Source organism: Platichthys flesus, chromosome 11, assembly GCF_949316205.1.
Source record: "Platichthys flesus chromosome 11, fPlaFle2.1, whole genome shotgun sequence".
Classification (NCBI taxonomy): domain Eukaryota; kingdom Metazoa; phylum Chordata; class Actinopteri; order Pleuronectiformes; family Pleuronectidae; genus Platichthys; species Platichthys flesus.
Genome location: NC_084955.1, coordinates 7,241,488 through 7,265,717, shown reverse-complemented (window position 1 = coordinate 7,265,717; position 24,230 = coordinate 7,241,488). Strand labels below are relative to the sequence as shown.

Genomic DNA, 24,230 nt, shown 5'->3' with positions numbered 1-24,230 from the left:
ATCTCTGGTGACGAGCTGCCCTTCCAGGCACACACACACACAGGAGAGACAGAGGCTGATTTCCAGCTCAGTAGTGCCACCAAGTGGACAAGTTATTTCAGACTCAACTGTTAAGGGGTTTGACTGCAGTCGATGCTTCTGATCTACTGCAAAATAACATGAGAACTTTGAGGGTTTTTTTCTGGCAAAATCCATGATTTAATCAATAACTGTTTTATTTCAACACTTTAGCAGAAAGAAATATAGCTTTATTGGAACTTTATGGTGCTACAAGGAATTTTAAAGAGAAAATAATAACATATATTGGTTGCTACCAAGTGATTTAGTCCCTGTAAATCAATTAGAAGGTGACAGTCGAGTCTCATTTTGTGAGTTTTAGACGTGGGTCGACCCCCTTGTTTACATTTGGATCATTGATGTGAGCCTCTTGAACAGTTTTTTACTATTCAGAGAGTCGCAAAAAGGCACCAACAAATACACACATGAGCATGATTAACAAACATTGTGACCACACATAGTCTATATGATGAATCCGTGTAGATTAATAATGTATTTTTCAATAAAGTGGTATAAAATGGCCATAAAAAGTTAATAATATGCTTAAATTAATATTCTGAGTTTTAATTAAGATTACCTGTCTTGTTTTTTTACTAATCATAGCTCATGGCCTGCGCTCATGTATTATTGTGTGTCCATGTGTGTATCTATTGTGCAGGGATTTGGTGTCAAATTAGGGATTCCAAATGACCGACCACTTTACTAATCACCAATTATTGGAATTCTCTTTTCAGCAGTATGTTGTATCAACTATAAAAGTGTATATAAACCGACACTCAAATTAATATGAAGGGAAGTAGGCAAACAAATTGTTTTTCCTCTTTTCAATCACCAAATGAGAATATTAAAAAACTGTTCTACTGTTGTGTGTCAGATAATGTGGATAGTACAAATAAAATTGAGATACAATATTGTAGTTAAATAATTTTGTGTATTTAAATCTGTGAACTGGTTTCATTGTGCCTCACTTAGTGAAACCAGATTGAAGATGTATGTGTTTGTCTGGTGATATAAGATAAGACTTTATTATTTCCTCAAGGAAAAAAACTGAGTAAATGCAGAAGAATTGATGTCTAATAGAAGTAACAATAATGAAATGAAATAAAACAATGAAAATAAAATAAGTGACACGAGGCAGTAAACTAATACAAAGTAAAGTGGCAGCAATGATAATGGCAGTGAATAATATGGAATATTGCACATGATATTGATCATAATATGGTGAAAACAAATTTGACATCTTTTTTTTCAGGGTTAAATTATAAAATGCAGGCCTACATAAGGACAGATAAATCAGGAGTAAAACGTCAAAACGTTATAGACTTTTTCCACTGTAACTGAAAGAAGACCCGCCCCCACCTTGTCTGTGGTTGGGTTACCCCCAAAATATTCACTTTACAAACCAATGATCACTCTTCATGCCTAAAGCTAACCAATCAGAGACAGGATAGAGGCGGGACTATGTGTGGAATAGCTGTTTGAGTGTTCATTTGTAATAACGCTATCGCTTCTAACCAATCAGCTCAATGTTTACACCCGGCTGCTGTCGCGGGAACACAATCCTAATCCAAACACGGAAGTGTTGGTTTCATCGGGTGTCGGAGAGCAGCAGCTTCCCAGTGATTCACGTGAGTTTTGTAGAAATTAGTAAAAACATATTCCGCATGTAGGTATATTAAGAAGTTGGCTTGCTGCTGGAGTCAGCTAACGAACAAGCTGATGAAGATGAACGCTAGTTGTTAGCTTTGTAAAGCTCCGGCTCATGCAGCATTTTGTTCCAGTGCTTCCACGAACAGGAGAAGTTACCTTTGCTCAACAGTGTGTCACAGGTTTCCGTCAGCAACCCTCCAGTGAAAAGAGTTAAAGTTGTGCCCGGCTCCCTTTTCTACGTTCATGATTTGAATTTATGTGCCGTTATGAGGAACGGCTTTATTTTGATAGTTGTGACCGGAAGTGACACTGTTTCATCCTTTATTTTGACGCACGGTTCCTACTTCATAGTTATTTGTGCCGTAAAGCAATGCATGCACATATATTAATATTACCCAATACTAATTATTATTGTATCGTCATTCCCTCTTCTTGAGAAATAAGGGTAACATAATGATATTTGGCATTAAATTCACAATGAAATCAATTATCCAGAGAGTGAAAGAATAACACCACCATGAGTGTTTTTGTCAAATTGCTTTTTCTGTGACAAAAACTTTCATCCTACTCTTAAGTTAGAGCTGTTAATGAACATATATTTTAAATTTCTAACATAAACCTTATGTTATGTTTATACCCTTTTGTAATCATTATATTTCTTGTTGTATGTATACTCACACCTCCTACTCTACCCTGAATGCCTCAATAGAACCCCTCCAAATGTTCAATTAGACTCAAATGGTCAAACATCAAGGTCACTGTGATTTCACAATACAGTTTGTTGACGTTGTGAATATATTATAACAGGAGTTCCCCAAGGGTATCTCCTACATTTTGCACAACTCTACGTTTGGACTCAATGAAACTGATTTGATGCTGGTGAAAGGTCACTGTGACATCTCCAAGCATGATTTTAGGCATAACTCAATAACAGTTATATTGTTAAAATAACAAGAAAGACATACATCTCTGGATCTGAAAGAGAAAACACAACATAACATATTGAAAGACTAATTATCACCTGGTCTAAACACATATCAGTTATCATTAAACCTTCACATTGAGCATCTGAGTGATGAATATGAATCATTCCTCATCAAACAGGTCTTCCTTCTCCTCTGGTATCACCGGATCAAGGTCCTGCCATCCCTTGCTGTTGTGTATGATTATTTGTTCTGTCATAAGAGAAAGATGTTGAATTGTTTTGTACTTGAGTTAATAAGTCTTGCCTGTAGAAAACTCCTATTGAAAAAAGTTACTAAAATTATCAGTTTTCTGTTTCTCTGAAATGCTTAAAGTATTTCATCTGTCATATATTGACATTAGTGAGTCAGATATGCTGAAAATATGAGGTGTACAAATATCTTTCTCCGCATTGTTTTTTTTTCAGTTGTCTGGGCTCCCATTGGCTGATGAATGGGACAGAATCACCATGTCTCTGAGCAAGGAGGATTTGGATGAACAGTTTGAGCTGTTCTTAAAGGAGGTAAATCAACATGCTTTACATGCCACCCTTGTTCTTATTATTGGTTATCATTTCATCCTATAAGCATTGCATGAATCACACAGCATGTAATAAATCAGGGTCACTCAGTTGATCCACAGAAACTTCAACTCTCCTAAAAGTTTAAACACTGAATATTTTAACTTCTTTCATTTAAAAGCAGCAAATAATATTTAATGGTTTAAAACGCATTTCTCTGTCAGTCTGTTTCAGATGACTCCGTGGATCTGGGTGGCTCTGAAAAGCAGCCTTGTGCTAAAAGAAGTCAGAAATCAGCCCCGAAACCAGCAGCGCTTTGGTGGCAAGATGATGAAGACAGCGGTGGTGGAGCAGAGAGAGGTAATAATGAGGAGAGGACTCTGTGATAAAACATCTATCACACTGGACATTTTAGCCTGTGGCACTTCTCATGATGAGGATGTGCAATAGCTGTGGCTACATCAATCGCCGATAAAGGTAGACTGAGATGAAAAAAAAATAATAGAGGTCACTGACTCACTGGGGTATCCTGAGAGAGACAGATGGAGGGAGAGAAAACAGAGAGGGAGCAGCATTATAATTCCTTTTTTTATATATATATATATATAGAATATCCACATAAAAATAAAACCTGTGTAAATATATATATATCTATATATATAGATATATATATATAGATATATATATATATTTACACAGGTTTTATTTTTATGTGGATATTCTTATTTTAACCATGTATCTTAAATAATTGTATCTGTCTATTGTCCATAAGTTCACCTGAGAGTTTTATCTCTTGGTCGGGATGTTTTAAAAGTGGGCGGGACTCAATTGTTGGAACAAGGTGTCGTCAAGTCCCTCTCTGCACCAATCAGGCTTCAGCAACATTTAAATAACAATCAGATGAACGCAAACAAAGTCCTGATTATAGGATTAAGTTGTGTTTTTTTTTTTTTGAATAATTGAGTAGGTTTATTAAACCTTGATGGTTGTGTATTCAGTCATGGATTAATTTACCCAAACTTTCATTAAAGGGGACATATTATGCCCATCTCACCACAGTTGATATGATTCCTTGGGGTCTTAATGAAATGTCTGTAACATTTTTTGGTAAAAATAACACAAGGATAATTTAAAACAGCACCTTTTTACTCTGTCTAAAACAGCCCTCCTCAGATCGACCCGTTTTGAGGGCCCCACCCCCTTTCACCCCTCTCATCCCTCCCCCTTCTCACCCTCTCCCTCTCATGGAGGTGTTGGACATAACGTTTTTACCTCCATTAATTAGCCTGTTTGAATGTGTTCTCACTACAGAATGCATTCAACATCTATAGGGCAGATTATGGGCCTTTACGTCTAAAAGGAATAGAGCAGTAAGTTTTTTTTTTTTTATGCATGAGATATCAGTCATTTCTGCAATAAAATTATGACTGAGGAATAAAATACATAAATTACTCTTCCCTCTGTATTACTTTGCTAACTGCTCATCTTACACGGGTGTCAATTGTTGACATGTTACATATCAAACATTAAAAGCACACAACTGTTTCTATAAACTTTTATTGTCAGAAAGAATGCCACAGAGCTTTTTTATCATAGTTATTAAATGTACTGGCTGGGACAGAGGTAATAAATACAAAAAATACCAAGTATAATAAATACATTCATTACAAAAATACAATTTGTGCCATCAGTAGCTATACTGTAAACAAAGGAACACTTTATATTTGTGTGTCAACTTTTATTCTCTAAATACAATGTACAGGTATTTGGCGTACAGAAGCTTTGTGAGCTGGTGTTGAGGCCCTCTGGGCTTTAAATGGTGAAGACCATTTAAAGACAGCAGTTAATTGATATGTTATTTATGTTTCACATACTGTTTGTACATTGTTTGGCTTTTAAATAGAGCCTGTAAGAATCATGGAAGATTGCATCTGCTTTCACCGGCTTTGCTGTGCACTCGCCCTTCTTATATATTACATCTTGTCCTCTCCCTCCTCCAAGTGAGGTCTCTTACAGCTGAGGTCCCAACACCGACATCAGTGCAGCACAGTTTTCTGTGTGCCTATGATAAAACAGACACAATATCCATGGAGTCACAACAAATGAGATGCTGTTACAACTTTAACACGGAGACACAATCAATGACATGAAGAAGTAACTGAGGGTAAACCAACCTGTACTTTTGTAGTGAGGTCGCAGTGTTTTCATAGAAAGCTGCGTTCCATGTGTGCGCATCTTTGGTGGGTCCGTCTGGCATGCTACGTGATGAAGCCTAGCACCGTGAACAGATGTGCTTGCCTGAACACCAAAACGTGGAGAGCACAACACTCACGAACCTGCCATGTGATCACCGTTCACCGTGGACTCGCCAGCCGTCCTCGATTAATGAAAACTCCTGTAAAGTCTCTCCCTATCCCCCACCATTACATACTGGCCCCCCACCCCATCACACACACGGCACAACATGCTAACGGCACTAGCCTCCACACAAAATGTCTAAAAGAAGCAAATACCAGAATTATAAAAAAAAAATACTTACATTTCCCTCGTCTTCAGTATTGCCATGGAAAGATGGCACCGACCCCTCTTTCAATACATTACATTACATTACATGTCATTTAGCTGACGCTTTTATCCAAAGCGACTTACAGTTATTTAGAACACTCATCATTTTTTATGAGGGGCCATCTAGGGGTTCAGTATCTTGCCAAGGACACTTAGGCATGCAGATGGGATAGAGTGGGATTCGAACCGGCAACCTTCTTGTTGCAGAGCACCCGCTCTATCCCATAGGCCACGCTCTCCCAATAACAAGCTTTTGGAGAATCCAGCGTTATATTGGCCCAGGTTGATAAAACAGTCCGATTCAAAGTGATGGCAGGAACGTTGCCATCATATATGAACTCAATCCATCTCAATCTTGTGTCTTCTGAAGCTGGAGTCACATGAAGACATGTTTGCAGCCGACCACCGATGCATGCTGCTAGTTAGCTAATCCAAGTGTTTCCAAGGCTTGCAAGAATGAAATGGCGGACACCGGTGGACCGAGCTTCTATAAAGTGGGAGGGTCCATCTAGGGGTGGGTCGAGTGGTAGTGGGGGAGTGCATAGAGCTATGGGGGAATGTACTAAATGGGCATTTTTCGACTATGACGTCTATTTCGGGGGAAATTCCATTGGACGCACTTTAGCACATAGTTTCTGAAATAGAGGAACCACAACAAATCGCGGGAGTGATATTTTTCCAGAGTTTTTGGGATGGTAGACATGCCAGATACCCAAACTAATGTGTAGAAGCACTACAAAAGTGGAATTTTCATAATATGTCCCCTTTGACAAATTTCCTTGGCTTTCTTGTTCAGGACTGTCGGGGTCTGGAAAGTCTTTCAGGAAGTCTTTGAGGAAGTCTCATGCTATTCAAGAAGAGGATGAAGGAAGTGTGAAGGAAGAGGCTGTTGTTGTCAGCAGAGATTACACAGAGACAGAGGGTGAGACCACAGGGCATAGAAACATGTTTCACATCAACCAGTAATATCTGACAGCATCCCACAGCTAAGTTGTTAACAATTTTTCTATTTAATTCCAAATGGGAACTCTTTATGTGAGATCCTGCATCTCATATTTCTCCTTTTAATGTTGTGAAGAAAGTCAGGTTTTCAGTCGATTTCCACATGTGTGTGCAGGTGTAGAATCAATGGAGGTACCAGCTGTGGACATGAACCCTATGGGCTTGGACACCCTGGAGGAAGAAGAAGAAAAAGCCATTTTTTTTGCCCAACTAGAAGCAGGACCATCATCCACTATAGATTACTCCAAACTGAACAGAGAGCTTGACTCAATGAGTTCTTCCATCGGTTCTAAACTCAGGTAAGGAAGAGGCTTTTGCAGACTTGCACTGAACTCAGACATTCTCAGGAGGATCTGTTATGTGGAACTCAAATGTCTGAATTTCAACCAGCCTTGTAGTAAAAACTTTGATACAGACTGCTCAAGTTTTTTTCTGTCATACTTCATTTGCCTGTTGTTTCTATATGTTGTGTATTGCACTGCGCACAGTACATGTTTTTTCTGGAAGCTGATGTACTAGTATTCTCTGGAAGTATTGAATATATATGTATGTTAAAAACAAACTGCCCTTGGTTATAATCAGCACTCTTTGCTGCTACTGTCCTTGAAGCTCAGGGTTCTCACTGTGATGTAATAATGATGGCTGTTCTCCCTCCAGGAATGCTGTGGAGGCATTGGAGCAGAATGAAGATGGTCAAAGGAAGGCCAGAGTCACAGAGACCCCCTCTCTAGGTAAGAGTCATGAACTTTTTTAACAATCCTTGTCTCGGTGCATCTAAATGAGAAAATTGCTCTTTCTGCTTCTGCAGGCTCTCCACACTACAGTGAGGATTTTGAGGATGAGGAGAATGAGAAAGATCCACTGCAGAAGGTTTGTAATCAAATTTATAATGATACAAATTAGAAGGTAGTTTAAGCTAGAACCTTAGTCACCTGAATCCTCATCAATGTCTAAGCTTGGAAATAGCTTTTTGAGTTTGAGAATCTGATTTATCAGCTGGTAATGTTTTTTAGCTTAAACAAACTATCTTGATATGATTTCTTTTATTTTTTTTAATTTTCACCTAGCTGAAAAATAAACCTGTTACTGCCCTCTGGTGTAAACAGTTTGTAATACTGTACACAATGTACTCTAATTACATACTAATAATGTACTTATTATGTAATAATAACCCTGTTAAATAGGCTCACATAGTTTGACATTTCTGTTCTGTAACTTCTTCTTATTTGTCGGTAGAACAATGTTGAGCCCCACACAATTTTTTATTCACTACAGACTTTTGGTAAAGAATAGTATTCAATCATACACCAACAGAGATACTTTCTTATTTAACCCTGATGGCATAAGATGTCACCCAAGATAATAACCTGTGCGCAAAGAATAATACTTGTTTTTTTTCAAGATATGAAGCTTGTGACAAAAAATCTATATTGTGTGTGCGGGTTATTATCTTTTCTGTTCAAGATACAACTTAAGTACATTCTCAACTACAATATGCATCTTCTCAGTTCTTCTATAGGCCAACCCGCAAGCAAAGGCCAGAGAGTTATCTGAAAATGTATCTTCTATCTTGTTAACTGTATTGCAGAGGGAGATAACAAACATTGATTTGTGTGACTTAGGAAAAGAAGATAAAGGAAAAGTATTCTGAAAACATGGCACACAGTTTACAGCCTTAACCTAAAATACTACTTAGCAGCTTTACCATGTTCAACTCAGCAAGAAGCCAAATAAAATAGACACACTCAGACTAATGCATCAAATACTAATGCATCAAATCACTGTGTGAGACAGGCTGTGTCAGACAGGCTGAGGTTCATCAAATCATGCTCCGAGCTTTGTCTTTGTATATTTTAAAACAATCTTACGTACCATAATGCTACGTGGTTTATTAGTGTGTTATTTTTTTTCAGGAACCTGAGATGTCCCCAATTATTGGCAAAGGTAAGAGAAACAAATTATGATTCATTGTTGGGTTTTGTAAAAGACAAATATCCATCATTCAATCGAAAGTGGAATATGGTTTGATGACCATAGACAGAATATAACATTACACTGCACTACAGTAAACATTATGTGAATAATACTACCTCACTTACAACAATGTATATATGTATGTAAACTCATTAAAATGTCTCAATTAGTATTAGTTCAAATTAAAGATTGCCTGTAAATAAAGAGTATTTTGTTTTATTACTTCTTCACTGTAGAAACAAATCTGTACCCATAGAGAACTGTATAGTAAAGTATTTCATAGATGGGATCTCCCTAACTGGAAGTTTCTCTCAGGGCGTCTGTTTGATTCTTTGGACGACACTGGGCGAGAAGACAGAAAGACAGACACAGCAGGATCACTGGACAGAGGTAACACAAAGACATAGGGTCAAGTAATAGCAAAGTGTTATTCAGTAGCATAATAGGATAAAATAAGCACCAGACAATGTTATGCGGTCTCGAAGTTCAGCTGCACCGAGTTATCATTTCCCCTATTTTGGGTAATAATAGCTTGGCCAAATCATCACTCAGGCTGCAGCACATCCACCACCCCAGGCTGAAGCCTCAAGAAGCCCCTGGGCCTGACTAGCAATACTGTCTCCTAAAGGCTCAGGGTCAAAAAAGTTTCTCCCTTGGAGACCCCACCTGCAGAAAGTCCCCTGACCTATACCCAAGTGGTAAGGAAGAAGCATGTCTGCCCTGAAAGCCTCCTGAGATGTGGAGAGTGGCGCAGGTCTGTCCCCCCTCTGTGGCTGTGTTCACCCCTGAGGCTCTGATCACAAGCTGATTCCCAGTGGTCGGCTTCACTCGCTGCATTGACAGCAGGATGTTTGACCCCAGCACAGCTTCCCACAAAGAGAGGCAGAGGTGGTGTTTAGCAGGTGGACGCCTGGGGTGTACCTCAAACGTGTGTCCTGACCACGTTTCACTTTCACTATCCAAACTGTTACATTTGTACTATGTGGCAACGGTAGATACAACACACAAGAGAACCACTATGACTATAAGCTATATTCATTAACACACAATAACCTGTTGTGTGGGCAATTGTTTTCTCGCAATAACGAATTGAATGCATTTATATAGCACTTCTCATGTCTTGATGACCACTCAAGCGCTTTACAGTACAGCTTTGCCTTTCACCCGACCACACACATACATACATACATACAGTGCGTCTATTTGCAGCACTTTCTTTATCACACAGCTGAATTTGTTTTCTGTGCAGGCCACTCGTATGTGAAGAGTGGAGGCTCAGAGATGGAGGCTCTGCATGAGGCGTACAGACAGATCCAGGTCGTGGAGGGTTCAGACGACCATAATCGTGATTACCTGCATTCATCTGTGGAAGGAGAAGGGAGGCTCCAAAGATCTATGTCTTCATCCTTCCCTCCTCAACATGGCAGACTGTCTCTTCAGCCGGCTTCTACCAATGAGTCAGGTCAGACACTGCCCTACTGTTATCATTAATTGAAGAACTCTTTTTGTATTTTATAACAAAGTAACATGTTACAGTGTTGCCAGCTCAGATAGTTGTTTTCTAAATTGTCCGGTGAGTTAAAAGTGGTGAACTTTTAAATTTCAGATTTTCTTTTGGTTTCTTGAGTAGGCAACACAGGTTCAGCAAACTCAATGTTTTATGGGCAATGAGAGAGCCTCTCAAATGACACTGTACTGAGGTGTTTGCATATGTCAAGGTCATTTTAAGGAACAAACTGATGTGAGGAGAATAATTACTTTGTGTTTTTATATTCAGATCTCCCTACTGCAGAAGAACTGATGAGGCCGATCCGAATAGACGAGGATCATACTAGAGGGTTCAGCCTTCAACCTGTCAGGTTAGCACTGCAAAATCCAAGATGGAGAGCAGAAATCTGAGAGCACAGGTTTTTCGACGGATTCAGCCTCAGCAGAGTGTGAGGAGAAGGATCAACACTTATTCAGATCTCCAAACGTGTATTTGAGAGTAACAGCTCTTTGTGCATGCATTTTGTGCACTGTGGGAAGGATAAACGCATCACTTCCTGTGTCCATCACGCGGCCAAGACCATGAAGAATCTCAAATAAATGCCACCACCTCGTAACATCAAAAAAGTTTGACAGTTCTTATCATGACCAGACATCATTTCACTCATTAAATAAGAGATTGAAATTACCCATTTTCATATGAGGGACTTCCTGAATTTAAATGCTTTTGAATAAAACATTTTCATAAATGGAGGAATTTCATACACCAAGGACATTTATTCTTTTAAATTGAGAACATCTATCACTGAGATCATTCTCTTATGTTAGAATTTTGACGCTGATTGCACAGCACCTCTCAGTGGGAACCACACTTTTGTCAAGACAAAATAAACTCTTTCAGGGCTCATTTTACTCTTAACATGAGCTTAAGTTGTCTCTCAACATTAATTGAAACACATCTGTAAGTTAAGTAGAGTTTCCATCCCATTAACAATGTGAAATACATACAATTCTCTACAGCTCTGAGGAGAAAGCTTTGTCCCTTGAGCAAACCATGGTCTCACACGGCCCTCTAGTGACCATAGATTGCAGCAACAGCTCAATAGTCTTGATTCGACATCATGAAGCGTCAACCTTCGCCGCACCGCTGTGGCTAAACGGTTTGAGGAAAAGTCACAATTCTGACCATGAAGTATGCTGAAGGTCTTATGAATATTCTCAGCATATTTGAGATCTTCATTGTAAACCAGCCAGGAGCAGGATATTAAAGTATAAAACATACACTTCCTGTCGCCAGCAGGTGGCGACACTTCGTATTCCGTTAATCATTTTACTCCTCTTGACTTTTTGTTTTGTCTGGTCATCATACATATATGTATCCAATTTCGTGAAGAAGAAGGCAAACTCGGGCTGCGTAATAGGTGGCACTGTTGAGCCATTTTGCCACACCCCTTTCAAATTGCTCCGGAATACGTACATTTTCAACGCTTTTAATGTTTCTCCAGTTTTTAGGCATGTTCAGGCCCTCAAAAATGTGATTTAGCATGCGAAGATAATAATAACAAGAAGAATCTACGAAAAGAAATAGGGCCCTCACACTGTCAATGCTTGAGCCCTAAAAAAAAGCTTTAAAAAAAAAAGAAAAATCATGAATCTGAAATCATCAGTCTAATCTGAATATCTTAGGTGCATGGACACTGCTTAATCTTTAAGATTCAAAATTAACCAAGACTGTCCTGTATACATCAAATTCATACTTTGTTTGAAGTCTATGTATCATAGGATGTATACTATTTTGACTCACTGTTGATCCATTGGCTCAAAAGAACAAATTCTCCCAACCTGAATTTAGTTTAAAAAACTTGCGCTTAATAACGAAAACAATGTTCTTTCTCATCACAGTGCTTTGCAGCCTGTTCAAGAGAAACCATCCTGCTCCTTGGAAAGGACTTTCCCTGACGTGTCTTATACAGAGTCACAACTGAAGGGTCCAAGAAAAGCTGCTACGATGATAAAGGAAGATAATGAACTGAACTCCCCAGACCATCCCAGCCGTGACCTGAAGTTGAGCATCCGAGAGGAAGTGCAGAGGCTGATGGGGGATCACAGCAAGACGGCTCCTCCTAAATCCTCTCAGGCTGGCAAAGTTAAGAAACAACCGGTGAGGCAAAACTCAAACTTTTCTCCATACAGCGGTGCATAGATTTGTGGTTGTATTTATATACATTAAACACATCAAATGTGTATTTCATATATAAAAGTAACAGTCTAATGCATAAACAATACAAAGTTAACCTTAAGATTGACATTGACTGAAAACCCAGTTTTTAGCAGTGCAGCTTCAGAACATACAAACTGGAGATACTTTTCTTTGTTTTACCAGAAAACAGCTCCACCAAGTTCTTCTGGTGGGCAGTGTTGTCTTTTAGTACAGCATCTTATAACCCTTGATGAGTTGTGTTTATTTTCCCCCAGGCCTCCCGCAGCTCGACCATTTCTCTTCCTTCTACGTCTTCACTGAAGAAACCAACCTTGGCTTCTGCGAGAGCCAGGAAGGCGGAGCAGAGAACAGCAAGGACCTCCAGGTCGTCAGGGATCAGTAAAACTGGTGCTGCAGCCAAAAGCCATTTACCACAGCGTCCATCAACAGCTACATTCACGAAGAGCCCAGAAAGAGACGACGACAAAGGTTAGTAGTCTGTGACACTCACACACAAAAATATATGTGTAGTTATCAAAGTGTTCCTGTTGAGTTTTTATTTTTTTTACTCTATCCTGAATCTGTTTTCTATCCTATTTTGTTATCAGTTGACTCAGAAATTTGTGATTGTTTTTCTAATAATAAATAAAGGTAATTCCTTTGTTGCTTTATAATGAAGGATGGTGTGTAGGTGTGGAATCAGTTTGTCATGTTTATATCTGTGTGTTCTAATGTAAAGCTACTGACCAACTTCTATATTTGTTTGATTAGCAGAGTCAGCTCTCAAAGTGAGCAGTGAGCTTGTGGCATCTGTTCAGTCCTTAGTGGGCGTCCTCCAACAGCAGATCAACACAAGTAGTCCCCAGGAGACCAGGCCGACACATCATCTTCCAAACAACAATGTAAGACGACACTGAACGTCCAGACTCTGAAAGCCCTGAATCAAGATCATAGTTGTTTGCACATCACTTTATGAAGGCTTAAATTTGAAATACAATGAGCAACAAATTTAGACCTGAGTCTCTTCCAAAGCTGTCATCAATATGCTGGTTAAGCAGTTTTCACACATGACCTCCGGGTGATGTCCGGAAAAGTGGAGGTTGCTTTTCACACATGCACAAGGCAGCAGGAGATTATCTACTCAGACGTGTTCACAACAACACAGATATCTGTAGAGTGTTCAGGCGAGGGGTGGAGAAGCAGACGGAGGCAGGAAGTTACGTATTGATACCTCTGTTGAGATCACATGAAGCAGCTTTATTCACCTGCTTTCCTTGCTTGTGTTTCTCTGTACTCGACACATGGTGTCAGGGAACATCTGGAGTCGCACATCACAGTTTGTGAGACTAGTGACACATGACAATTATTATGGCCAATTTTTGATTTGTGCCAATTCTAGGGACGTGATAATAACTTTGTAGACACATTTATAGCACAAATTCAGATAAATCACCAATTTATTGTAGAGCCCAATTGTTAGCTGATGGGAAGCTTCTCTTCTCAGACAATTTGTCATTAATGGCGTTAGCTCAGATAATCATTCATCTGTTATCGGTGTTGATGCCTGACTTGCAGAAGGATGAGAGCAGCACTCTGGTGACGGAGCTGAGAGCCGAGCTGGCTCAGAGAGAGATGGAGCTGCAGAGGATGAAGGAAGGAGCAGAGGAGCTCCATGCACTCAGAAAGGAGATCTTCCTCCTGCAAAGCAAGGTGTGGAAATGCACAGAAATGTACAAATGTTCATTCCAAACCTTGTACCCATGTTTGATACATGTCCCAGTCTGTGTTTACTGCACTGTGTGGGATGTAGAGCGGAGGCTGATGACTGTTCACACCTCATTTTCTGGTATAGCTATAGTGACGCCCCAACTGTTCAACAGTCAATGTCCAGAATTTTCAGAATAATGTAGGTCCAGGAAAAAAAGAACACAAAAAAGGTTATAGATAAAACCCTGATGATACATTGGTAGAGCCAGGTGTTTTATTTAATGACATGTGAATCAGAAAGTTTCTCTGAGCTACTTTTTGCTCTGCAGCTGTTTTGTTACTGCAGAACAAAGAGTAAATCTAACTCCTCTCTCTGTGGATGTTATACTAACCCTATAGGTCAAAACTAAAGGAGCTGAGCTGCAGGAAGGCCTCTTTATTTTTCATATTACATTAATGATTTGAATATAGGCTTCATGTGGACTGTGTAGTTGTAGTATTTGTAGATGAATGTGGGGCCTCAGATTTTCAGATGGTCAGTATTGTAGGAATACAAAATATAAAAGAAGTGGCTGGACTTTTGTTTCTTGTATTCCTCAGCTGCGAGGTGCAGAAGAAGCCAATCACAAGACGAAACGGGCCGATGCCACAGATCCCGCAACAGAGGGAACGCTACAAAAGATGGATAAAGAAATGAAAGAGCAGGAGATTCTCATTAAAGGTTTCCAGCAGGTTCGTCTCCTAGAGCTCCTCATCAGACACAGTTTGCAGATTTCCTCATTAATGTCATTTTTTGGCATCAGGTTGAATATGAAATGTTCCGAATTGGAGCTTTGGGGTTTCGATTTGACAGCAAGTCCTCTGCTTTGTGATTTCCAATTTCATGTACATAATGTACATAGTGCTGCTACTGATACATAAAATTAAACCAAATGGCTTTTATTTTGACAGCTTCCCTTTTAAAATACAACATTTTTTATTAAATGACCATAGTGCTACAAGCTCTCAAATATTAGATTAGTCCTGTTTATATTTTGAAAAGATCTTTTTCTTTCTGTATGTCTTTATTTTTCCATTTGTTTTTGATATTTGTGCTATTAAACCGTTTTTTTGCAGGAGAATGAGAAACTCTACTTGCAGATGAAGGCTCAACAGGCCCAGAGCAAAGCTAACGAGGAGGCCATGTTTAATGAAAACCACAGGCTTCGGAATGAACTGACTTCCGCAAGGTGAGAGCTGAAACTTGAAACATGAAACATTCAACTCAAAGGAAATTCTTTTAAATTTGGCACAACCGTTGACTTGGACTCACAGAATAACTGACTCGAGTTTGGTGGTCAAAGGCAAAAGTTACGGTGTTTTTATCTCTTGAATGTCATGTTTCCAGAAAGACAATTATTTTTTCAAAACATGTATAGTTCCATATTTTTATATTGTCTGTGGCATTTTCAATATGCAGCACGGAGAAGCTGATTCAAACCTCGAGGCCTGTGGGAAATGTCTGTTCAATGGATCACGCTCAACGCATTACAGACTTGTTAGCTCAAATAAACAAATTCCAGGTAAGTACCACGATAACTGAACTACTGTTCGACAGAACATCTGTTTCAGCTCCATCACTTATTATTAAAATGTGTGCTTGCTTGTCTGTGTCCAGAGGAATGAGGCGAAGCTCTCTGAGGAAATACACAGACTGAAGCAAGAAATGAATGCTCTGGAGGAAGAACTGCAGCTACTGAAGAAAGAGAGAAACTTGGCTAAATTCCAGGTCATCTCCACCTCAGGTGAGTGGTGGAGACGTTGTGTCCATATTTTGTACATTTACATTTTCATAACATCGATTGAACGTTCTACAAACATGTTTGCCTGCTGTAATGTTCAGAGTACACATCATTTGTTGTTTAAGCACTCGGTCTGCTCTGTTTGGTTGGCTGGTCTCTTTTGTAATTGGTCAGCTTCTTAGGTGTTTGTGTTGGAAGTGTCCCACCCCTTGCCTAAAGGTTTCCTGTTCAGCTGTAGAACACTGTCATTAGAACCATTAGGCGGTCACGTTAAATGTCACATGACGACGTAGACACTTTACTGAAAAACAGCAGGAATACAACAGGGGGGGTTTCAGGCCCTGAAGAAGCAGAACTTTCTGTGGAAGACAGACTCACTTTGGCCTTTGTTACTTAGCAGAACGTTTACATGCACACTAAAGGAAAAAACATCTATGCACGTAAAATCCAAAGACCACTCAAAGGTTAGAGACAGAATTATTTGAGACAGCTACCAGGAGACCTTTATTCTGTATATGTACAAGTGATCTTTGGACAACATATCCATTCTATATGTTGTACAGGTGATAAGACGTTTGAGATGCGTGTACTGGAGGAGAAGCACAAAGAGGAAGTGTCTGGCCTGAAGAAGAAGCTGCAGTGGCTTGCTGAGAACCAGGAGCTTCTGGACAGAGATGCTGACAGACTGAAGGCTGCTACAGCTCAGATCCAACAACTCACAGATCAGGTTACATGATGTCATATGTTATATGCTATGTGTATAGTGACAGGAGGAGGGTGATCCACCGTATAGAAGGCCGTGGGTTGATCCCTGGCACCGAAAGTCTGCATTCCGAGTTGTCCTTGGACAAGCTGCTGAACGACTGTGCTTCGTATAGAAGCCCTGTGTGATTGTGTGTGGGAATGGGTGAACGTGACTTGTAGTATTAAGAGCTTTGCAAGGTCAATAAGAGTATAAAAACCCTCTGTATATAAAGTCCATTTACCATGTTAGTATACTACTCACATTTACTATAGTCTATATAGTCTTATGTTCCTTTAACACATACATACCTATTTATTTATGTACCTCGGTTTGATCACAAAATGAACAGCCTCCCTTTATTTCTACGACTATTACTAGGACATTGATTAGATATGAATCAAAGAGCATAGATCTGCCAACCAAGCCCGACGCAAACATATGAATCAATTGTCTAGAAAAGATTCTGACTAATGCATCAACTACAGCTTCTAGTACACATTCACTTAAAGTGGTACTCTGGAATTTTAGATCCCTTTCCTGTCAAATCTTAATTTTGAATGATTTTATCTCGTCTTCAAACTTCATGTCTGTAACTGAATCTTGGTTGCAAACTAAGGATCATGTCCTCACTGAACACATATGATTCGTGTGTCTGAGATGTATTGTATGGGCATTACCAACTGTGTGATGCTGCAGCTGCAAAAGGGACAGAAACCTTGTATCAGTTCTGATGTGGAGCACAGAGTCAGAAACAGTTAATCATCTGGACATTGCTTATGGTGAAATAACAGGTTGTCTTCATTTCAGGTGGAGAAGCTGAAGATAGATGTGGGCAAAAGAAGCGGCGAGCAGCAGAGAAAGGCAAAAGAGAAAACTGTGGAGACAAAGAAGATGCAGGACCTGCAGCGACAGGTTCCTCCCACAAGCAAACCAACTAATCAGACGTATTACGCTCTGTCTCTCTCCGTTACTCAAGAGTCTGTCTCAATTCACCAGGTGAAGGATCTGGAACAGATACTCAGAAACAGGAACCCAAACTCCCTGCCTGCTCTCATATACGCTGCAGCCAGAGCTGGTGCTGAGGAGGATGTGGACGCTGAGCAGTCGCCCAACAGGATCGTCGCTCTGCTGGAGGCCAGGATTCAGCGTCTGGAAGCACAGCTGGAGAGTCATGATGAGGAGGCCAAACGAGGCCTGAGGGCCATGGAACAACGGTTCCACAGTGTCAAGGTACAACTGACTCAATGCTACACTTCACTGTTCATATGCTGATAACTGATCTCTGATGTAATAACTTATCAGCATTTATTCAACAATCAAAATGAACTCTAAGAGCGTGAGCATAAATAGCATCTGGTCTGATCAAGCTCAGACCTAGGAGCACTATGTTTGCACATCACGTGGCGTATACCATCACTACTTTGTGAAAGCAGCCTGATGTTATGGGAGGTTTTGTCAGCAGCAGGGACAGAGACACTGGCCATGACTGAGGCAGGATGATTCCAGTAAAGGTCTCTGACCGTCATTGAGTGGCACAGAGTTAAAACCCTGGAGACGTCTGGTCACAGACACTTGTCATCAAGTCTGTCTGAGCCTGAGAGTATCCAAGGGTGAATAGTATAAACTCTACAAATCCCAGTGTGCAAAGCTTGTATATGCTTACCCAAGATGACTGAACGATGTAACTGCTGCTAAAGAGATTTATACAAAGCTCTGAATTAAGCTTCTAAATATTGTTATTAGTCCGATGATTTAGTTTTTGATTCTTAAACAAATACATCTGGCATCCTTTATTATTTGGCGTGGACTGAAGGGTGAAAAATGGCAATTTTATCAATTTAAAACATGGACAAAATAAACTCAGCTATCTTCCATGGACGGATGCTTTGATTTCTCACATTGGCAGACAGTCTGTCACAGTAAAGAGAGGTTCAACTGATTGCCATTGTGTATTATAAATCTGCAGTTTAAACCTGCCCTCGTAATTCTAAATGGGATCATTGACGCATGAATTTCTTTTGGTGATAAAATGAGGCCGGATCACAGTGCAGCTCGCAGAACCGTTTGTAGTTTGAGTGATAAGATCTAAAAACAGACACAATCTTTCTCTTAAAATAGATGACAAGAAAATATGAAATCAGTTTGTTTGCTCCTTTCAGCTCCGCTACGAGCAGCAGATCTCCGAGCTGGAGCAGCAGCTGGAAACGAAACAGCAGGTTGAAGAAGTGAACCAGCCGTGGATGTCACAGGTTCAAAGTCTGGAGAAAGCGCTGCAGCAGGAGAAGGAAAGCCACCAGGAGAAAGAGAAATCCCTCCACGACCAGATTCAGTCTCTCCAGCAGCAGCTCAAAATCAGGGTCAGCACAGAGGTTGCCCTGTTCACTGAAATGCAATAGAAACCTTTATGGAGAAATGTGATAATCTAATCTAAACCTGAAACTTTGGCTTTCTTTTTTCTGGACAAGTAATTACCCATATTCAAATTATCTACTTAACCATGAATTAAATGCCTCCTTTAGTAACATATAGTCAAATATACAAAAAAGAGAAAAAAGTTAAATCTTACTTGCCTCCACAAACTGATGTATACACCCCCCTCCCACCACCTTGCAGGCCCAGCCGAGTCCAGGCCGATACCAGCGCCAAGCCGAGGCAGCGGCTGGAGTGCGGATAGAGCGGTTGAGCCACGAGCTTGCCACCAAAACACAAACCATTCAGGATCTTACCCGCACTGTGGAGAGACTGCAGAAGGAGAGGAGGAGCATGCTGTCTGTCCCGAGCCCACGAGCAGGAACCCGCTCCACAGAGAACAGACGACAGCCAGGCCCGACCAAGGCCCTCAGCTCTGTTAATGCAAAAGACACATGTGGAGGAGAGGAAACGTTTCCAGCTGCTCACAATGAGAAGACCTACCAGCCCACAGCCTTTGCAGGTGTGATTGATGACTTTCATCTGCATGCTTACATGAATTCTAAAATAAGTCACGTATGAAATGATATTCAAATAACAAAATTGGCTGAATGAAGCAATTCTTTCTTTGACTTAATCTGAAACATTACTCTGCTTAGGACAGACCCACACCTAATAAGTAATGAAGATGTACGTATACTGCGATCTTTGGTGCATCATTATTTACACTGATGGAAGTTTAATTCGACATGTTTAAGATCAGTCTACATAAAATAATTATTTTAACTTCAGAGAACAAACTGCAGTCTCCTCTGCAGTTTGCAAAAAATGTATAATTAATTAAAAAGAGTGACTGGTGCTCATAGTTTCAATGTCTATAACTTATTATTATGTAACGAACTATATTGAATGTATATATATATTTATATGTGTGAACAACAGTGAGACGCAGCAGATCAGCCAAGCAACCGTAAGGTGCTGCACATGCAGCCACTGTGGCCCAGACATTAGGACCTCTGCCTCTGCTCAGAGCAGCCTTACATGTACAAGCTCACACTTTTCAAGTCTGTCTTATACCTATACTGAGATCCCTCTTGCGGAAATGATCCCAATAGAACAGGTGGGGGTCAGAGTCCACAGAGGATCCTTTTACTGAAAGTTTGAACGAGAAGAATAATTACAATGACCAAAGCCTTCAATGTTCTTATACGCCAGAGTATTGGGGATGTTTAAAATGAACTGCCGGTCCTTTTGACAGGAAGCCATATCTCAGAGGTTCTGCAGGAGAACCAGGCTCTGACTCAGCGTGTGGAGCTGCTGGAGCTTCAGGCGGAAAAGGAGAAGAAGGAATTAAAGGCAGATGCTGTTCAAGCCAAGGAGGAGCTGCGCAGGTAAGTGTATTTGTGTGAAGCCTTCAACAGTCGTCTCCTGCAGATTGAACTAAAGGATGTTATGTGACTTTCCAGGCTCCGGGAGCACTGTGCTGAGCAGCTGTCCTCTCTGAAGGTAGAACACCTCCAGGTGCTAGACAAGCTGCGGGCCGCCCATGCCCTGGAGTACTCCTCCTCCAAGGTGGCTGAACAGGCCAATACAATCAACGCTCAGGAGGTACAGGGCCACTGACACACCAGTTTAATGACAACAGATGGTCCTGAATGTTTCTGAAGATTTTAACATCTACCTACAGATAAAACTGAAACATCTTCAAGAACAACTGAAGGAGCTGCAGGGAAATAAAGATGCACTGGCAGTGTCCAGGACCAGAGAGAACGCTCTGCAGAGGCAGGTGAGTGGGTGCTCCAGGTGTTCCTCATGTTGTTGGGACTTACATCTGTTTACACAGTCACATAACAGGAATCAAGCCCCCGAGGCAGTTTATGTGAGGCTAGGTTAATCCTGGTGTTAGGGTTAGGTAATTATTACAGTTTTTCTGAAATGCTAAAATCTATTTCCTGAAACTCCCGCTCCTTTTCTCAAAACTTTAAACAACCACACAAAATTCAAGCAACTCTCACAAAACCTTTGACTTGTCTTGCAAAATCAAACAATTGATTCAAAAAATGTTATCTTGAACCAAAACCACTGCCCAAAAGCACTGCCATCAGATAACACACAAAGCCAGCCAATGCATAAACACTCCTCAGCAATCATTACGCACTAAATTCAAAATACTGTGCTTTGGTCATGTTTAATATTTATTCAAGTGCATTTTTGATAACAGAGCCAGAGAGTTATTTATTGTTTTGTTTTATTTATTTATTTATTTTAATTCTAATGTCAGAAGTTCATTGCTCTTTGAATGGGTAATTATTAATATTCTATTATCATATCAGTCGTATATAATGTTTTGCTGAACCTGCTGAAATATAAGAAAATTATAAAATGTCATTAAAGTGGTGAGTTGCCACTATTTGATTTGTACAAACTTCTAAAGACCATCTTTGCTCTTCAGGTGTTCCATTGGTATTTTTTAAGTTTTAATCGTTTAATCATAAGTTGTCTCTGCTCCAGTGCCAGATTACCATGAGTCAGTGTAACCAAGATAAATGTACCTCAGTAGTTTTTTCTTTGAACCCTTTAACAGTTAGTCTTCTTGTCCACCATGTGTCCAGCTGACCAAACTGCTGCAGGAGCTGAAGGAAGCTAAAGAAGCTCAGAGCTCTGAGGTGAAACTGCTCTGTGGCCTGGAGAAGAAGATCCTCAACATGGAGCTCAGACACCAACAGAGAGAGACGGAGCTGCAGCAGGTACCCGTGATGGAAGACATCACTCTTCACCTACATTAGCATCTGGAACACTGATCTTTCCACTTTTACTCTTGTAGCTCCAACAAAAAGAAAATCATGTTGTCGGTTAAGTGGCAAAGACTGAACCTGTACTGGTTGTTGGAGGCAACCACTTCAGTGTGTTATATCTAGTTCTGTCATCAAAAGAGAAATCTAGTGATGCACCGTGTGTTGATGCTGCTCTGTGGATTAAACCGCTCCAGACTGGAAGTTAAACTGGCGACCCAAACTCTCAACCTACTTCTAACAACATTCTCCCCCCAGAGTACTTGGTGACACACAGACATCCCTTGAAATTAGTTCAGCATCAGATGTTTCATATACACTGAGTTGTTAATGCTTTGTTCCCCTGCTAGCAGACTCATTTGAAGAGTTTGATGGGTTTACTGAACGGATACTGGCTAATCTCTAACGGTCACTCCATGTACCTGCAGGATACCGGAGGCTTGTGGCAGATACTGGAGCCTCAGCAGCAGGCAGAGGTGGAGCGCTGGAAGAATCTGGCCCAGGACAAGAGCAGAGAGCTGAAGGCTTTCCGCCTGGAGCTGGACTCCATCCTGGACTTCCTGAAACATCTCCAGAGACAGGGAGTGGTGTTCCCTCCCTCCTGACCCCCCCATTGCAACCCACAGACTTGCGTAAGCCAAAGATGGACAACAAAAGCAACAACCAGCATCTCATAATATCACTTAATAACAATTTGATATTGTTCAGTGTGAACAGTGTTTTCTTCTCCAGATCAGTAACTGATTAAATATTAGTAATATTTCATGATGACATGAAAATCTGAAATATACCCACAATGTTTTAAAGTTGTTACGTAAAGAATATTAATACACCCTTGTTCTATCTCTTCATAGTTTGTAGCTACATTGTATTTTTGATGTATGTTAATATAATTTATTTAAGGTGTAGTGAAAAATAAATGCTCTTTTAAACCTTTGTCTAACTAAATTGTATTCACTTTGTCCTGCCACCCACTCCACACAGGAAACACTGTCCCCACAGTGTAGAAGGATAGATATATTTTGTAACTAGTCCAGTCTAGGCTACTTTAAAAAACATGGCAGCCTCCATCTAGAGGACCCGCTCCTGATGTAAATATAAAGGGCCCATTCTAAGGTAAAGAAAACAACAATTTGTAGAATTTAGATGAAAAACACCAGTGAAAACCTCAAATGTTTTCAAATATTCAATTTATAACAAAGGATCCGTTTCACTTACATTTTAATACAGAATACATAGATTATAAAAAACACATGACAAACACAGAGTACGACTCATTCAAACTTCCCGAGATGACATGACAGCCTTCAGTGTAAAATAAAAGTTCAAACTTTATCACCAATGTATGACATCCAGTGGCGTTTCTACATTAGGGGCAGGTGGGGCACTGACCCACCAAATGGCACTATGGTGCAAAAAGCTCAATACATCTGTACTTTGTGGCAAAATATATTTTATTTCATTTTATATGCTGAGTAGCATGAATGTGTGTGTGTGAATAAACCTAACTCACAAGCATTATAGTCTTGTTTTGAAATCCTTTGATTCGTGTGTTAGTTTAGCTCCGCTAGCCTGCAGGCGATGCTAACGGGACCGTAAGGCGTTATTGACCCGACACGATCCGGTTCAGCCCGCTGGGAAAAGTATTAGAGTTGATGAGGATGAGATTTACTGTAATCAACTGAAACATGAGTATTTAAAGTCACATCTGCATTTTAAGAGCAGCTGTCTAAAGGATCATTATGTCTCCTAAAGCTCTTAATTCAGAGTATTGATGTTGACGTTGATGTGAAGCTATGTGTCTGTCTAATCGTTTTACTTTGTTGAAATTATTTGACTTTAATGCTGTATTATAGACATCTTTGTGTCGCGCTGAGCTCTAAAGCATGTGAAATGTATTTGAAATAGGATTTCTGCTCCCTGCTGGCACTCAAAATGCAGCCCATAGTATATCTTACTGGTCTTTATAGGCCTACTGCTTATAATAATCAGCTCCCTCTATTTTTTGTGACGGTGACATGACGTCATACAAAATTGCCACTGATGACATCTGTATATATTCTGTTTGGACTATAACAGCAGAAACCTGCTGCGGAAAAGGGGAGTAAATGCTTAGATGGGATTAAATGCTTACAGACTCCCATACCTATGTTACACAACCTTTGTGTAACATTGTTATATGAAGGAAAACAATTGTCTTAACAGGCACATTTTGTAGCACAGTCACATTTCTGCCAACAGGACACTGAAGGTTTGATTCTGCAGTACATGGAAGAGTTGTGGCAGATCTTCTGATCATCCTATGCTGATGATGACTGGACAATAAAGCCGCTACTCAACAAAGTAGTGGACACAGAAAGAAACCACGAGGGAGACC

At 40.2% G+C, this 24,230-nt stretch overlaps 1 protein-coding gene across 3 annotated transcripts; it reads left to right on the top strand.

The window, feature by feature from the left end:
- Positions 1–1,593: 1,593 nt before the first annotated feature.
- cep162 (centrosomal protein 162) lies at positions 1,594–22,805 on the top strand. Of its 3 annotated transcripts, none has more exons than XM_062399841.1 (29): positions 1,594–1,685; positions 3,098–3,193; positions 3,415–3,550; positions 6,552–6,677; positions 6,873–7,056; positions 7,415–7,488; positions 7,566–7,627; positions 8,671–8,701; positions 9,047–9,121; positions 9,981–10,193; positions 10,509–10,590; positions 12,122–12,380; positions 12,695–12,908; positions 13,194–13,321; positions 13,995–14,129; positions 14,727–14,858; positions 15,243–15,355; positions 15,586–15,688; positions 15,784–15,910; positions 16,471–16,634; positions 17,460–17,564; positions 17,649–17,882; positions 18,812–19,009; positions 19,266–19,584; positions 20,320–20,452; positions 20,528–20,669; positions 20,749–20,847; positions 21,674–21,808; positions 22,282–22,805. In XM_062399841.1, the coding sequence occupies exons 2-29, from the start codon at positions 3,140–3,142 to the stop codon at positions 22,456–22,458; spliced, it is 3,954 nt and encodes a 1,317-aa protein (XP_062255825.1). In that variant the 5' UTR covers positions 1,594–1,685; positions 3,098–3,139; the 3' UTR covers positions 22,459–22,805. The 3 variants fall into 3 exon arrangements, with proteins under 3 accessions (XP_062255825.1, XP_062255824.1, XP_062255826.1); XM_062399840.1 differs by having other exon boundaries at positions 13,191–13,321; XM_062399842.1 differs by lacking the exon at positions 6,552–6,677 and having other exon boundaries at positions 13,191–13,321.
- The last annotated feature ends 1,425 nt before the right edge of the window (positions 22,806–24,230 follow it).